At 38.3% G+C, this 17,747-nt stretch overlaps 1 protein-coding gene and 1 long non-coding RNA gene across 3 annotated transcripts in view; one reads left to right on the plus strand and one right to left on the minus strand.

The window, feature by feature from the left end:
• Window positions 1-17,747, minus strand: part of LOC118156369 (1-acylglycerol-3-phosphate O-acyltransferase Pnpla3-like) — a 28,009-nt gene that overhangs the window by 3,460 nt on the left and 6,802 nt on the right. For both annotated transcript variants that reach the window (XM_035310415.1, XM_035310407.1), the window contains exons 2-8: window positions 16,587-16,819; window positions 15,584-15,649; window positions 13,497-13,706; window positions 12,286-12,346; window positions 4,198-4,413; window positions 3,130-3,262; window positions 1,047-1,163 (exon numbers count right to left, since the gene is read on the minus strand). In XM_035310415.1, coding sequence (XP_035166306.1) covers window positions 1,047-1,163; window positions 3,130-3,262; window positions 4,198-4,413; window positions 12,286-12,346; window positions 13,497-13,706; window positions 15,584-15,649; window positions 16,587-16,819 — 1,036 coding nt within the window. The remainder of the gene's footprint in view (window positions 1-1,046; window positions 1,164-3,129; window positions 3,263-4,197; window positions 4,414-12,285; window positions 12,347-13,496; window positions 13,707-15,583; window positions 15,650-16,586; window positions 16,820-17,747) is intronic.
• Window positions 4,374-12,896, plus strand: LOC118156478. Its single transcript, XR_004746289.1, has 2 exons — window positions 4,374-6,085; window positions 11,817-12,896. It is a non-coding gene; the product is annotated as an uncharacterized LOC118156478 (long non-coding RNA).

Raw genomic sequence — 17,747 nt, forward strand, 5'->3', positions numbered from 1 at the left:
TGCAACTGCTTGCTCACTCTCCCCATGTGGGATGGGGGAGAGAAGTGAGAGGTGTAAGCACAAGAACTTGTAGGTTAAGCTTAAGACACTTTACTAGGTGAAGCAAAAGCAAAACAAGGAAATTATTCAGTTTCCCATCGGCAAGCAGAAGTTCAGCCATTTGTTAGAAAACAAGGTCCATTATACATAAGTTTCTTGGTAAGATAAATACCATCACTCCAAATGTCCACCCCCTCTTGCCCCCTTTCTTCCCCCCAGCTTTTATTGCTGAGCACATTATATGGTACAGAATGTCCCTTTGGTCATCCTGGGTCAGCTGTCCTGGCTGTCTCCTCCCAACCTCTGGTGCACCCCCAGCCTCATCACTGGCACAGCAGTGAGAGAAACAGAAAAGCTCTTGGCTCACTGTAAGCACTGTTCTGCAACAACTGAAACACAGGCGTTATCAACATTACTCTCATCCTAAATCCAAAATACAACACTGTACCAGATACTAAGAAGAAAATTAATTAACTCTATCCCAGCCAAAACCAGGACAATCAATCAATCACCTTTAAGATATGATAAAAGCACGGAGGAAAAGCCACGTGACCACCATGCCCTGTTTTATGACCAAGAGCTTGCTCTTTGCACATAAAGTCTTTCTCCCAACATTTTCCAGTTCTAAACTCCCACATCTGATTTAGAATTTCTTCTCCTCTTTTCTTACTGATTGTTCCAGCTGCTATGAAGCAAGAGCAGAAACAAGGTCTTTGTGTTCAGTCCAGTGCCTGCTCTGTAACACCCCCAAAAGCATAAGCCTACCAATGGGCAACACCCCTGCATCTCAGGTATGTAGCAGTCATTGATCAGTTATAAACAAGAAACTCCACACAATATTATTAAAAAGCAAAGATAAGGGTTAGAAACAGTGAGAACCATTTTGTGCTATCCTTGAGAAAATTATTGAGTCCTGTTTAAAGGGGGAAACTTAATAGTTCTTGAAAATCTGATAAGAGAGAATTCCAAAAATTGCATCGTTTACATGCAACAGCATACTAGCTTACCTGGATGTACAGAAAAGCCTCCTTTTGGCCTGGGAATAAACTGTGCCAGCAATCTGACAAAACTGTTCTTGCATCCATCGAACATCAGCTGGCATATCAGGAAACCAGTTCACTAACCTACAATCAAAATCAAAATACACAAGGTACTTTATAAGCAGTAAGTCACAGAACCACAGAACCACAGAAGTGTAGGGGTTGGAAGGGACCTCGAAAGATCATCCATCGGGTCCAACCCCCCTGCAAAGCAGGTTCCTCACAGCAGGCTGCCCAGGTAGGCGTCCAGATAGGTCTTGAACATCTCCAGAGAAGAAGATTCCACAACCTCTCTAGGCAGCCTGTTCCAGTGCTCCATCACCCTCACCATGAATAAGTTCTTTTGCATGTCGGTGCAGAACTTCCTGTGCTCTATCTTGCGGCCATTGCCCCTTGTCCTATCCCCACAAACCACTGAGAAGAGGTTAGCTACATCCTTCTGTCTCCCACCCCTCAGATATTTATAGACATTGATAAGATCCCCTCTCAGTCTTCTCTTCTCCAGGCTGAACAGACCCTGGTCTCTCAGCCTATCCTCATAGGGAAGATGCTCCAGGCCCCCTATCATCTTTGTGGCCCTCTGCTGCACTCTTTCCAGGAGATACCTGTCTTTTTTGTACCGGGGAGCCCAGAACTGGACACAGTACTCCAGGTGAGGCCTGACCAGGGCAGAGTAGAGGGGCAGGATCACCTCCCATGACCTGCTGGTCACACTCCTTTTAATGCACGCCAGGATCCCATTAGCCCTCTTGGCCACAAAGGCACACTGCTGGCTCATGGTCAACCTGTCGTCCACCAGGACCCCCAGGTCCTTCAGAGCTCCTCTCCAGCAGGTCATCCCCCAGCCTGTACTGATACTTCCAGTTGTTCCTTCCCAGGTGCAGGACTCTACACTTGCTCTTATTAAACCACATCTGGTTTCTTCCTGCCCATCTCTCCAGCCAGTTCAGGTCTCGCTGAATGGCAGCACAGCCTTCTGGCATGTCAGCCACTCCTCCCAGCTTTGTGTCATCAGTGTACTTGCTGAAGGCAGACACTATTCCCTCATCAAGGTCGTCGATGAAGATGTTGAACAAGACCAGACCCAGCACCGACCCCTGGGGAACACTGCTAGTCACAGGCCTCCAGCCAGACTCTGCTTCGCCAGTCACCATGCTCTGAGCTCAGCCAGTCAGCCGGTTCTCAACCCACCTCGCTGTCCACTCATCTATCCCACACTTTCTCAGCTTTGTTAGCAAAATTAGTAAAGCTAATGCACATTATATTTCCACACACTCACATCCAACGAAATAATGAAAACTGTTAACTCCCCTACCAATATCTCCAGGTCTTTCTTAACCTCTCTAAAGTTTTATCTATCTCACTCATCTCTTTTCTACAAGCTAAGAAAAAAAGCGCAGCACACAGCACTACGTTTCTGATCTATGCTTAGTGTCTGACCAGTATGTGTATTCTATACGTTACCAACTTTTAGGAAGACTGAAAGAAACTCCCTGTCTCTGAGACCTTTCTGCATAGTAGGAATTTGGTGGTCAGTTTAATGTTACATGGGGTTACATGGGAAAGGAAGAACAAGAGTAAAGCAGAAATAGAACAAAGTCATAAATAATTCTTTTTCCTTATAATGCTGTTGAACCTCAGTCAGTTACACTGGGAGGAGGGGGAACACCACGTAATTCTGTTAATTGCCTCTCATCTGACAAATATGATGCAGAAGGACCATGTTAAGTTGCAGAGAAAAATATTTTACTGCATAATATAGCAGTAGTAGTAAAGAATCTGCTCCTGGCAAACACAATTAAGGGGACTCTTTTGAGCAATTAAAAGACAGCTTTTAGTAGTTTGTTGTCATTTTTAGAAATCTTCTTAATATGTTTATCTAGCCTTAGACTATATAGGTTTTAGGAGGATGTATTACGCAGGTAGAAATTACAGTCCTTAGACAGTTAACACTTCAATTATAGAGTACCAGAGTGCCTACAAAAAATGAATCAGCATTCATTTATACTCAAGTATAATAAATATAACATTGTTCATGAAAATGTTTTACCGTAAAGCAGCAGAACAAGCAGACTCCACAGGCAGTGTATATGGTAGCATCAGATAGGATATCACCCGTATTGGGAAGAGTTTAGAGAACTGAGTGTAGAATCCATTTGGTTCTTTACAGGCTTCCTGCAGTGCTTAAGAATAATTGTTTTGGAAGAATATATATATATATTTGAAAACTGTTTAAATAATTTGCTCAAGGTTTGGTAATCTTCAGTCAATATTGTGTAGTCTTACTGAACAATGCTCAGACAGAAACTGAACTAAAACCTATCATAAACCTTCTCTACACTACCTTAAAATATGCAAAGCACTTACTAATACCACAGGGACAAAAAGGTATTACCCTGAGATTTTAAGCAATAAATATAAGCATTAATTTATGATGAGAGGATGTAAGGTTCCCCTCTCCAAAAAATACTTATGTATTTTATACAGCATCCTTGTCTTATCTGAGCCTGTGTAACTTTAAGGAGTTCCACACATTCCAGTTGTTATATATATGGTTTCAGAAGTTTCACACTTCAGATTTTGTTCTCCTAGGTCACTGGAACTAGGAATTTCAGATCTTGAAAAATACTGTTCAGCATCTACTTGGTAAAAATTATATATTAAGAAATATTAGAAGTGTTCCTGGTCTATTAACATCTTATTAAAAAGTCAAGAAAAATAGACAATTAGAAATCTACTTAAATATGGTTTAAAAATAAGAAGGTAACTGGTATTTGGAATTGGGGTTCAACTTTGTTGTGAAATATACACTTATAAAGATAACTGTGGATGTGCAAAATATATCCAAAACCAAATAAGAATCCTGTTCATGACACCACAGTGTTAAAAGTAGCTCCTTCTAAGCTCAATCGTATTTTTGTAGCTAAGTCAAGATGTACATATTCACATTTTGTTAGCATTTAAACAACATTTTTGGCTTGAGCTAGTCTCTAATTTCATAGAGAATTATAAGATTAAAAACACCTCATGCAAATTGTAAGATAAGAGTAAGGCAGAGGGGCAAGTTGGGAAATCAAAGTTTGTCATTTAAAGTTACAGAACAGTCTGAAGAACATACCTTTACGAAGCCTAGGAGGTAGACTCTCAAATATGCTTTTCTCCAAAGGCCATGAATTTTGCTTTATCTGGTTACTGAGTACTTCCACTTTTGAAGTTTCCACTCTGTTGTTTTCAGAAATATTTTTTTTCTTCATATAGTCAATGTGTTCCACAGCCTCATGAGGATTTGTTCTTGTGAAGGACAAGCTGACATAAATTGAATCATTCAGAATACCTGAAAGAGTCAAGAGCTTCCACTTAGGCTCACTCCACAGGTCTTCAGATTACCTGTACTCTGTATCTTTACAGAAGTCCTTATCCTGAGGGAACATCATCTACCCAATGTCCAGTACACTTGCTCTTAGAAGTCTATAAACATTTAGTCATATTGATGAATACTCCTTTGCAGGTTTAGATCTTACTTTAAAACAAATTCTAAAGAAAATGAAAAAGTGAAGAATTAACTGAAACTGCATTGGAAACACATAGTCATTTGCCAAAGTTGTTTTCCAGCAACAAAGGAAATAGTTAAAAAAGAAGAAAACTGTTTTTTACTTGAAAGAAAACATCCTCAATACATCAGACCAATTTGGGAAATTCAACATGGCAGTTTTCACAAGAGTACTCTGAGCTACTGTCACAATAAGGCAAAAAAGGAAAGCAAGAAGGGTGCAATATTGTTTAAAGATATATTCAAAGTATACATCTAAATCAGTATCGGTTGCCTTGCAAAAGCGTAGGATTCCGATTAACAAATAGCACTTCTAATTGCCTTAGAATTGAGCATTAGAAAATAAGCACAAAGTGAACTATAACAAAAAGAGTATTTACATTCAGTCTCCAGAAAAACAACATGAAGTTCCTATATATAAAGACTACCAAATTTAACTAGGACCCACACCTACATGCAATAGAATCTATATCCTACTTACAAGTACTCCTCAAAGATAAATGTCAAAAGAACTTTCTGCTATATTCATTGTACATTATCTAAATCAACGCGTTCTTTAGTGGTGTGTGTGAGGAGGAATAGCTCCTACAGTTGAAATAGCTCAATGAGAAAGGATATGAATAATGAATGAGTTTAGAGAGGCAACAGTTATCACTGATTCACAAACCTGTGACAGAACAAGAACAAAGGTATCACAAAGGTATCAGCAGTACGAGAAGGAGGACAATAGTGCAATACAGAGAAGATGCATGGGAAAGACACCATGGAAGACCTGCAAGCAATCTAAGACAGTGTCAGATGGAAATGTGCACACAGGAAACTTGTGAAACAGTACAGCAACACAGCCCATCTTAGCACAAGCAACCTCAAATTATAGGCTAGGTTCTTTTTGTAAAAGTTGTGCTTTTAATCACTTCATAAAGGATCTAAAGTGGGACTCTCTCAATAAATACATAATAATATTACTAGAAATGAAACTCTTAACCTGAACTGTGATGTTCTTGAACAGTGACGAAATTGCTTCAAGGAAACTTGAATATTTAATACGTAGTTATAACAGAGAATGACTAATGAGCACATTAAGCTATAACTACATTACAACACTGCAGATGGCACTAGTTCTAATAGTACACGTTATCACAATTTAATTTCCATTCCTCTAATCTGACCACGTACTATCTCCAGTTTGCTTCTGCTTCCAACAAATATAGGGAGTACGCATACCTTACATATGGTTAATTTCATGCTAATATTAAGTTAATGTCTTTAACCAGTCTGTCCCCAAGTTGATCAGGGAACAGCATTTATCAATATAAACTATTTTACTGGAATTGAAGAGCAAAATGAAGCACCTTTTAATTCTTATTCATAAACTTATCCAGATCCCAGTAACTGCTACAGTACAAGTCCTCTTCTTTTAAAGTCTTTCATAATACAGAATATTTATCCATTACTTGTGAAATGTGTTAATTTGATTCGTGTCAGTATGGAACAATGCTAGGGCCACATGATGAAGTATAAGCTCCTATTTAAGAAAAACAGAGTGATTAGTGTACATAGTTCTTGTATCATGCAAAGGAACGATCCAGCAATTTGTGTAAATAGAGGGTTTGAAGGACGAACATTGATACTCTAGTCTGGGAGATAAGAGGACCAAGGAGTTTTTTTTAGGAAACTGCAGACTTTTGCATGGGACGCTGCACAAGCCTCTGATAAACAGCAAAGAGATCCACCAAATAAGGAGAAAGGGGGAGTTGAAGGACGACCGAAGGACAAAGCCTGGGAGGAAGACTACGAGCCTTCAGCATAAGAGACCCCCAGAAAGACCACCAGAGACTGATACGCATGCATCTGTAGAGGGTTTGGATTCTGGGAACTAATTATAATAACCCTGCCTTTTCTAGGAATAGTGATGAATATGTATTAGTCTAGGAGCATAAAAATCAGCCACCTGATGTAACAGGTGTGCGTCCTGGTGGAGCAGAGACTCCCAGTGCACCCAGTGCTGTTTGCTTGCCTCTATTCGCTTAATAAATCACAAAAATCCTATTTGGGACTTAATCATTTATCACAACTGGGGGCTCGTCCGGGATGGTCTTGGTTCCTGAATTCTGACCTGATCTAGGAGGGGCGCCCCACCATTTGGTGGCTCCTGTTCGAGTCAGGTCAGGACTAACACCATCCTGAACCTGAATAAAGGCAAGCAAAGAATTTGATTTTTTTATGAGCTCCCTTGCCGGCTGCAGCATTGTATTTTGCCTGTAATTCTGCGCGCAAAGATCCGAACGAAGACGACAGAGTTGTGAGTATTTGAAGTGTGTACCATTCGGTTGGGTGGGATTCGGTTGCCTGTGTGTGTAAGAGTGTGACTGAGACGGAACCTAGTTCCGAAGCGAGTGTGGAGGTCTTCTAACCACGGTTCCAATCTCCCGCGAGGGACTTGGCCGGTGAAGGACCGAAGTGATTCCTATAGGATTCGTGGGTGGGTGATAGGTCCTAAACCCCCTGCAAGACACTCTTACTGGGTAACAAAGGGCTGTAGGAATTGCCACAGTAAAATTCCTAGATGGATCAGACAAAATTGAAGACCCGGGACCAGAGAAAAGGGAGCAAATTAAAAATGGTTCAGTACTATGCGATAAAATGGTCAAATCAGGATATCCAATAATTACTAAGGACCTAGAACCTGTGGAATCAGGACCTTTGAGTCCATCACGGTCAGCTCAGGCTTGTGAGCTGTATGCTTTATTTTGGGCCCTGGAACTATTAAAGGGGAAAAGTGGGGCTATATTTACAGCACGTTGAACTGAATGAACTCCCCATGCCAGAATCACCACCAGAAAACAGTGTTGTACAACAAAAACTGGAAGTTTCTCCAAAGATGTTGCCATTAAATTATAATATTAATTAATAAAATATAATTGATTAAAAAGTACTCATCTACTGCCATGAAATACTGTTACTATTAAACTTTATGTTCTGGTTTGGAGACAAAAAGGAATATAGTTAAGGCACGAGCATGTGATTTTCTGTTCCCTTAAGGTGGTGAGCTTTAATTCTATTCATGCTAAGTCTCAGTGAGACATACCAGCATCCTTGTGGACCCACTCATTTTAATGCTGTAAAATCGTGGGTCAGATGATTCAAAGCCTTAATGTAAATGTACTCAAGTAGGGGAAAGGTGAATTGGTATTATTTGTTTTAAAAAGTCATATGGTGGATTTGTTTAAGTTTGTACTAATATAAAAATCACATGAGCACGCTTGTTGAAAAGTAAAAGTTATTCTTATGTAAGTGCATTTACTCTATTTTTTGAACAGAAGTATCAAATACTTGTTTAAGTAATAAGTTGGTGTTTTGAGCCTGCAAAATTTAATATTGGCTCTAAAACTCTGCTTTCATAAGTACCATCTATTATACCACTATATTTCTGATGTTTGCATAATCATAGAAGGACCTCAAAACTTGAATACACAGACTGGAATAAAAGCTGAGAGCCTTGAATATGTCAGTGTGCTATATAGTGGCCTTTGAGGACTGTCATGATAACCCTTTTACATTACATTACAAAGTTAATGTTTTAGTCCTAAATTTTCAGGACCTGTTAGTACAGAAGAAAGCTTTATACAATAACTGATGTGAATTTCTCTAAAAATGTATATTTTTGTGTCCAGTTGTATTATTTAAGTTTTTAGTATTTAAGTTCGTATTATTTTAGTAAATATTTATTTTAGTAATTTTTTAGTAATTTTAGTAATTTTAGTAATATTTAGTAATATTTTAGTAAATAGTTACTATTATTAATTTAGTATTTATTTATTTAAGTATTTAAGTTATTTATTATGTTCCTTTGTATCAATTTATGTATGCTTCTGTTGTGGTTTAACCTGGCCGGCAGCTAAACACCACACAGCCCGTTCACTCATCCTCCCCCATAGGGGAGAGAAACGAGAAAAACTGAAGCCTGTGGGTTGAGATAGAGACAGTTTATTGGGACAGAAAATAATAATGATGATGTGTACGGAGTGGGTGATGCACGGTGCAGTTGCTTGCTACCTGCTGACCGATGCCCAGCCTGTCCCCAGGCAGCCGGCCCCCCCACCCCGGCTAGCCACCCCTATGCATTGTTTAGCATGACGTCAGATGGTATGGAATACCCCTTTGGCCAGTTTGGGTCTGCTGTCCTGGGTCTGTCCCCTCCCAGCTCTTGCTGCACCCCCAGCCTGCCCGCTGGCAGGACAGAGTGAGGAGCTGAAAAGTCCTTGGCTTAGTGTAAGCACTGCTCTGCAGCAATTAAAACATCAGTGTGTTATCAACATTAGTCTCATTCTAAATCCAAAACATAGCACTCTACCAGCTACTGGGAGGAAAATTAACTCTATCCTAACTAAACCAGGACAGCTTCTAAAACAAAGAAGGGAGAGTAGGGGTGTGAACCCTAGGAAAAGATAGATAAAGTATGCTATGTTCTTAAATTTTTAAATCGATGGACGGAAGGTCCTTGTAGCTGTCCGTGCAGGAGAAAAAGCGACAGACAGATCTAAGAGACAGATCTGGGAGAAACTCAGTTAAAGAAAGAGCACAAGTCATGGAAAAATAAATAAATAAATAAATAAAAATAAAAAATTACAGCACCAATTACTGGGAAGGGCCCTACACTCTAATAACTTGGGGGCCGAGGTTGTGCTTGTGTTTTAACAGAAGCCGGTCCTAGATGGATGTCAGCACCAGAAGTCTGTCTGGCTGTCTCATCATCTGCCTTAACATGATCACAGCACCCTCCTCTGCGGCTTGGACTCCAGCTCAAACAAAAAACAACGTCTGGGAGTGTCCGGCTGGCATATGCAGGACCCACAAACAAGGACTCCAGGAGATGGAGAGGCAGCCAGAGCCCCCCCTGGCTGGGCAGCACTCAGTACCTGCCTCTCCCAGGGATGTGGTTACAAAGTTTGTTAAAGATAGAATTAGTATGCCTGGTAGTTTTTCTCTGTGTTTTAGTTTGTGTTAATCGTGCTTTTTTATGTTAAAGAAGGGGGAGATGTGGGAGTGTGGCCATGGGGGTCGACAAGCCCCATGGCTGGTGATAACATCAGGAATGTAAAGAGTTTGGAGGAGGGAAAAAAGATGGGTGATTCAGGAAATGCCTTGCTGTCTCGGGTTGCTTGTTCTCCGGAACGGTGGTAAAAATGTTATTAGAACACTTAATAGCTAGATACGGGATAATCCAGTACGTTGATTCTGATCAGGGCACACACTTCTAAAATAATAAATTATTATGTCAATAATTAGGGCTTTCAGTGGGAATACCACACTCCGTGGCACCCACAAAGCTCAGAGAAGGTGGAAAGAATGAATCAAACAATAAAACAACAATTGGCTAAATTAATGATTGAGACACAAATGCCCTGGACGAAATGCTTACCATTGGCACTTTCAAATATTAGAACTAAACCACACACTGAGACTGGATTATCACCATATGAAATGTTATATGGCATGCCTTATTCTCAAGGGATGCCCTTAGGGAACAATGTAGTTGAGGATCGTAGTATCCAGAAATATATAATTACCATTGGTAGAAGATTAAAAGAGCTAAGAGAAACTGGGATGATGGTTCAGACACCACCTTTAGGATTTGCAATTCACCAGTTAAAACCAGGAGATAGGGTTCTAATAAAAACATGGAAAGCAGAAAGCTTATCTCCCCTCTGAGAAGGACCTTTTCTTGTTTTATTAAAAAGAAAACAGCCGGTATTTATTAGCTGTTATCTATTAGCTGTTATCTATTAACAAGGAAACAGCTGTGAGAACTGCTGAAAAAGGATAGACACGTGTCGTGAGTAAAAGGTCCAGTGGAAGAGTGGAAAGTAACATTGGAAACAGGAGAAACTAACTATCAGATGGACTTGAAGAAGCCTTCATCAAACAGTATAAGCTAAGCTGCTGTGGGAATTTTATTGTAATTACTCCTTTATTGTAATTACTCCAAATTTATTGTAATTATTCCTGTAAAATTAGTAAACAAAGAACCTCTTGAATAGATACCTATTAAGGGAAGAGATTTATCAATAACAGGGATCAGTTAAGCGTTATCCCCTGAAGGTACATCTGCAGTGCACACCCCTTTAAGATTAGGGAAGAGGGCAAGACCAGATGGGGAACTGGTGCTGCGGCTAGGAAGGTCTGCCAAGGGCTGCAACCCCTTTGGGCTGTGACCGCCGAGCACTATGGCCCTTACTGGACCTCTTCTAGTCCTACCTGGCATCAGTTTCTTGGCCCAAGCTACGGCCAGCCACTGCAGTCAATGTATAGTAACTACTAGAGAAGGATGGTTGAGCTCCCAAACATTGGAGTATCATACTGTCTATGACTGTAAAGGCCAGAAAATAGGAAGCTGCATTTTTAACCTAACTCAGTACGCTCTATGCTGAGAAATTAATTGGAACAAGTGAAACTGTAACCACCCTGAATACCTCTGTGTCAATAAGCTTTGATGCCTGTGATATTATAGATGGAGACCCATATACTGATTGTGGAAGCCTGAGTTGGAGGAGATATAGTAACCAGCCCAAGTACATTTGTCCTAGAAAGGGTGGAACAGTGGCTTCTACGTGTTACACTGATTGGATAAGAGATCATTCATGGGAGAGGAGTTATCATTACTATGGACCCTCAAATGGGGGTTGTGCTTGTTGGAGTACGGATCCTGGGGCTATAGGACCCCAATATATATATGCTTAATAGAATAATTAGGTTGCAAGCTGTAGTAGAAATAGTTGTGAATAAAACCGGAGATGCACTCGGATTAATTGCAAAACAAAATACCAAGATGAGAACTGCTTTGTATCAAAATTGCTTAGCTTTAGATTATTTGCTAGCACAAGAAGGAGGAGTCTGTGGAAAATTTAACCTTAAGTAATTGCTGTTTAGATATTGATGATGAAGGAAAAGCTGTGAATGAACTTTTAAAAAAAAAATGAAGAAAATTGTGCATGTCCCAGTTCAAACTTGGAATGAAATCAATTTAAGATAATTATGAGGGACTTTATGGGTGGTGGTTGGCTTACTAGAATCAGGATAGTTGTATTGGGAACATGTGGAGGGTTGTTTAATAATAATTTCATGTTTAATACCCTGTCAATAATACCCTAAATATACCCTGTCAATAATACCCTAAAATCAGTAAGATTTTACATTGTTAGCCAGCTCCCAGTTCTGGACTATAAGAGTTCACCTACAAATTTATTTGGATGATACAGAAGAGGAAGCGAAAAGATGCAGGTTACACAGGAGTGGGTAACAATAGCCTATTCCTATCCTTTAAGGATAACACAGAAGAAACTAGTAATATATTTTTCCTGGAATTAGAACTCCTTGGTAATTTCACTTAACAATACCGTAACACGCATTTCATACAAGTTTGACAAAACCCCAAAAGTGCAATTTCTACATGACAGCACAACTGCTTCAGATGACTAGTGACTATTATGATTTCTATCAACTGAAATTCAGAATGAAAATATAACTTAGCATGATGCCTTCAAAAAGCCTCTATGACTTAGCCCCTCTTAGCTACTTAAAACCGCTTCACCCATTTTTATTTTTATACCCAGGTTTAGACCATATAATCAGTAATCATCAACAAGTGTAACGTACCATTCTCTTTCAAGAATTTAAAAGCATCTGAATATCCTTGCTCACAAATCTCTCCTAGTACCTGCAAGCAGAGGGTAAATGAGTCAGTCAAATAAAAGGAGATTTAAGATCAACAGTTCACAGAATGCAAAGCCACTTACATCTACCTTTCATCCTTGTAATTGTATAAGTTTCTTACAATTGCTCTAATTTAACAGATTCACGTCAATAAACTTACTGTGTGACACACATGCAGTCATGCATATGTAAGCTTATTTTTCAACTATCACAGGTGTACTGAATTACTCAGCTAAAAGGACAACATTCTAAGTGTTCGCAAGAGTTTCCTCGTTTGGCTAGTCTATGTCAGAAGCAATGTAACAGGGTGGCTTAGTAGGATATGCTAATTCCCCTCTTCCCTCCCCAGGCTTCCCAGTTCCCAAAACAGTGAGAAGTCAGCTGTGCAATTCTCATGTTCAAGCTCAAACTTCGCCTTCCACATGAAAACATCTTTCACCAGATGCAACACCAGCTCACCTAATGTACACAGTAGTCCTAGACAAAATTAAAAAATTAACACATAGATAAGTAGAATTTAACTTTTTTTCCAAGTGGTCAAAACCCTCCCAATTAAAAAATAAATAAATCTACAGTAGTCAGAAACATTTCTCCTCTGTAGTATATCCCAAGCCAGTTGGCAAAGTCTGTTTTCATTTTTTTAGCTTCAGCAACTGCAATTCAAGCTATTTCCCTCATCAGATCTGCAATTACAAGAGCTTAGCAAAATTTAAAGACAAGCTGCCTGCATCAAGTATTAGTAAGTTTACAAAGACCTGTTGCTTTAGAACTGCAAAGTTCTGAAGAATCTGGTTAGCAGGTAAACATGAAAGGACTCTAAACTGCCTGTTATTAATTTACCGGTGTTGATTTTATGATAGAATCCTGTGTTAATTCCTAAATAAACAGAGAAAGCCAATACCATTTTTAGTCAGAGAGACTAAAAATAAGGAGAATGAATCATAGAATGGCTTGGGTTGGAAGGGACCTCAAAGATCATCTAGTTCCAACTTCATTCTTCTAGAATGAAGACAGGCTATGAATGTAAAAGAAAAAGAGAAGTGTCAACAGAAAACTTTATATGACTAGATGAAGTGCTAAGATTACTGTAGCTTTCTGCAAAAACAAAGCCTATATATATTTGGAAAAGTGTTTTAGTAACTACATGAAGTTACCTTAGGTTCTGGTGGAAAGAGTGCTTGTGTTAAACGATAAAGGTTCCCCAAACTGAGCTGAATGCTGGTGTTCGTCAAGTTCATTTCATGAAAATTGGCTGAATTCCCCTTTGGGCAGATATCACACTCCCCAGCAAAAGGCGAAACTGTGATTGTATTCTTAGATTCATACTGAGGCAAGTTGTCACTGATTCCTCCATCCACGTAGCGCTACAAAGATTAAAAGAAGTAAAAAGAACATTGAAATTTTTCTAACTAGCAGATTGCCCATTAGAGAGTTAAATATCTTTGTTATTTTTTGCCTTTTTTTCCTTCTTCAGTTTGTCCATTTATTGCTCCACAAAATGTTTAATCTCAAACACTGTGTTTGAAAGGTATAAAATAAACACATCACCCAAACACTTCACAAAAAAGGAAAAAAAGTTCATCTTGGAGAAGCACCTCAAATCCAACAGAAACTAACCTTTGGCATTTCTACTGCTTACAGAATAGCTACCCCAGAACTGAAGTTGTGTTATACAATGAACTTCAGCAAACCTGTTTCTTTTGCTGACGCTTACCACTCTATTGAATGCAACGTGGTCTGCAAAGTAATGCTGTATAAACACTCTGAACTTCAGTTGTTGCAGTAGATGCACACAAAAGAGCTGTTGCATATTATTAGTATTGTACATTTATTGGAAGTTATCCTCAAGTCTTTGGAAGACAGGGTATATAGGCACAAAGCATCAAGCCAATAAACAGCAAGATGCTACAAAGTTTAAATACCAGACATTCCACTGTGTTTACACCCTACAGAACTCATACCAAGCATACACAAGTGTAGTACTATTACCATGTTACAACATGACTTCTATGCATTAAAATCATATCAAAATAATCAAAGAACAAAAAGATAAGATTCCTTCTTTCCCCTCGCCTCAAAACAGAACCAAATAAAACATCTCTGCTATGTTGTACTCTGAACTAAGCCTTTTAAAATAACATTGTTATCTGGTGACAAGGACTGAATAGCCAGATTATCCCAGATCCACCTAAACCTTGGCTTCAGTCCAACGTCCTGTTTTCATAACACCTTTAATCTGGAGGATTTTAAGAAGACATACAAGGTTTAGAAATACAGATAAAGATAAATCCCTATACAGTTCTAATCACTTTTGCTTTAATTTCAGCAGCAGAAGAAAATACATTTCATGGCTATCCTTGACCTTTTAGCGCTTCCAGATAGCCTTCAGAACAGTCTGTACTCAAACACTGTTAAGGAATTTTTGAGTTTTCTTTCAACACACTTCCCTTCTCCTTATGTAAGGAACATCAGATTTGGAAGGAAAGAAAATGCAAGTTAGTGCAACACCATAAAAAAAAAAAGCCACTAATATGATGAAGTGCATGCCCACTTTCAGACCTGTTAATCAAAACATCTGCAAAGTATACTGATTTTTTTTTTTTTGCAGTTCTTGCCCCTTTAACGTGGGATTTTAGAAAACCCAGTACAGCCATGAAGTATTAAGAGGTTTTGTAACCAAGAGTTCCTGTGAAGTAATAGGAACAGACTGATGAGCAATCTCTTTCACACTTAACACCAATGACAAGACATTAAAAATCTTCGGTTTTATCTAATTGAATTGAACTTCAATTCAATTTTAAGGCGGATTTATCTATACCAAGAACATGCACATATACAATATAATCTCTCAGAAGATTTTTTTTCCCCCAAAATAAACAAGTGACCCTTCCTATCAATTTATGCAGGGGAGTGAGCATCACTGCCTCCATTAAATATTTATCCTTAAATGTTCACTTTTGCTAGCTTAGAATACTCTATTTTAATTACTACATCAGCAAATGAGACATTTGCGGGGGGATTTTTTTTTCCAGGATAAAGAAGACACACAGATCTTCCACTTCCAACACATTACTGTTCCCTTGCTCTTTTCAAAAGTAGTAACATACATACAGCTACAGTACTAAAAGCTCTGATGAGAGCTTTTTTATTTTATTGTAGAACAACAGAAAATAATCAAAGACAATGCGTGTACTTTGTTGAATAGCTACAAGTGTTTTAAAAATCGAAAACCAGGACTTACCACACCTCTGAATGATGGTGGAATTAATCCGCAATAAATGGGGACAAATGAACTACAGATCAAAGCCTATAGAAAAATGAGGTTATATAAATTAAATGGTAAAGGTTCTATTATTAAATTTATCGTTTATCTTTATCTCTTCAGCTGTTGGCAAGAACAACTGAACTAAAAGAAAACAACAGCAAGTTTTCTTAAATAAAAAGAAAAAATATATATTATTAACCAGCATTATTTTACATAGACAATTTACATAGACAATTATTTCTGGAATGCAACCCCAATCCATTAAAAAAAAAAGATAAGACTCACTAAAAGACCATTTGGAGAATTGCTAATTAGCAAGAAAAAGTTTATGATCATTCCCTCAAGCTACACATTTTCACAGAACCACAGAATCATTTAGGCTGGAAAAGACCTCCAAGATCACCTAGTCCAACCTATGACCTAACACTAACATGTCCTCCACTAAACCATCTCTCTAAGCTCTACATCTAACCTTCTTTTAAATATCTCCAGGGATGGTGACTCAACTGCTCCCCTGGGCAGGGAAGTAGAAGTACTTTTCTGAGTAACCAAAGTAACTAAACTGGGGACACTAGCATGATCCCAGAGTAATGATATAGAACTAACTTATTCACGGATATTAATAAATTTTAAAAAAGGTATTTTTGACTGTTTCCTGATGACTGCTTTTATAAGAACAACCTTAAAAAATTTTCTTCATGAAAGACACTGTCATTAGAAACACAGCACTTTGTCCTTTTGTCCAATCTTAAAATGGCCTTTGTCCATTTTAAGATTGATCCCACATACCTACTCCCTCAGTTCACAGATACATTAACTGGGAAAACAGAATAAATTTGGCATAATGAAGGTTGAATTAATTTTTAAAATACTTTAAAAGTAACAGTATCTTTAAATTTTTTAAATGGAAACCCAATGGAAGATGTGAAATGGACTTGAGATTACAAAAATGTCAAAAAGTTGCCAAAAATAAACATACCTGGACAACTTCTTCTTTAGAGTTAAAATTAGATATCAATGTATTTTTACCATCTGATACTCTGGTTAGTGAAATACACAGTCTGCCTGATGACAATTGGTGAGTGTTTTCTGGAAGATTTTTCATCAGTCCATCTCGTATTATCTTTATCACGTTGAAGGAAGGGTGAAGAGGTCCAAGATTTCGCTTTCTAGCTTCTTTTGCTAATGCCAGAACATCTGCACAAGCTTCAGCTGCAAACAAAATGCATTTCATTTAAGAATAGAAAATATGCCAATAAAAAAAAAGATACCCCTCCAAACCAAACATTTACAACTAAATCATCTCTAGAGCTCTAACTTTTCTTTCTGATTGCCAATACGAAAATTCAAGAGCTTTTTAATACATGAAATAACTGTCTACTAGTGTTTAACTGTGAGTTGAAAAGTCTTCTGAGAAGGAAAAAAGTAGTCACCTAAGACTTTCAAATAGTTAGAACTTGTTCTCATGAAGACCCAGCCACTAAAGTATTTATATCTGTTATTTCTGAGTATAGGTATAGAATATCCATATAATATGCTTCTGTTTGGAATTATTAATTCTAGAAACATGTTCTTTAAGAAGAAAGAAAGATGAGTAACCTTCCATAAGCATGTATGCGTAGAAGTATTACACATGCAACATCCATTAAAAAAAATCCATAAAAACTACACGATGCACGGATTTTAGTTCCACAGTATCTCTGCTGAAGAAGTTCATCACAGCCTGGGTTCATCACCGCTAGTAATACCTGCTGGACTTAAACCCAACTTAAAATTTCAGGGCATCATTTATCTTCCTTTATACATAAAGGCAATAAAGGAAACATTACATGGAAACTTCCTGCAGGGACCTTCAAGAGGGAAATTTTTAAAGCAGTGGGTAAGGAATGTGTGGGAGATCTGCAACACCTCTCACACAGAGGTCTCCATTTCAATAGGTGTTTTCACCAATATGTAACAGACATATAATCAATTTTTCTTCAATTAAATCAGTGCTTAGGAACTAGATCAAACCACTACAGAGAACATGATCGTTCCTGAAGAACAGCTAAACCATTCTGTCACCCAGAAATCTAGTCATGCTTAATGAGAATAACAGCTCATCCTCCTGTCAAGGTTTTGTTTAAATATTTAGTATTAT

Source organism: Oxyura jamaicensis, chromosome 1 (assembly GCF_011077185.1).
Source record: "Oxyura jamaicensis isolate SHBP4307 breed ruddy duck chromosome 1, BPBGC_Ojam_1.0, whole genome shotgun sequence".
Lineage (NCBI taxonomy): Eukaryota > Metazoa > Chordata > Aves > Anseriformes > Anatidae > Oxyura > Oxyura jamaicensis.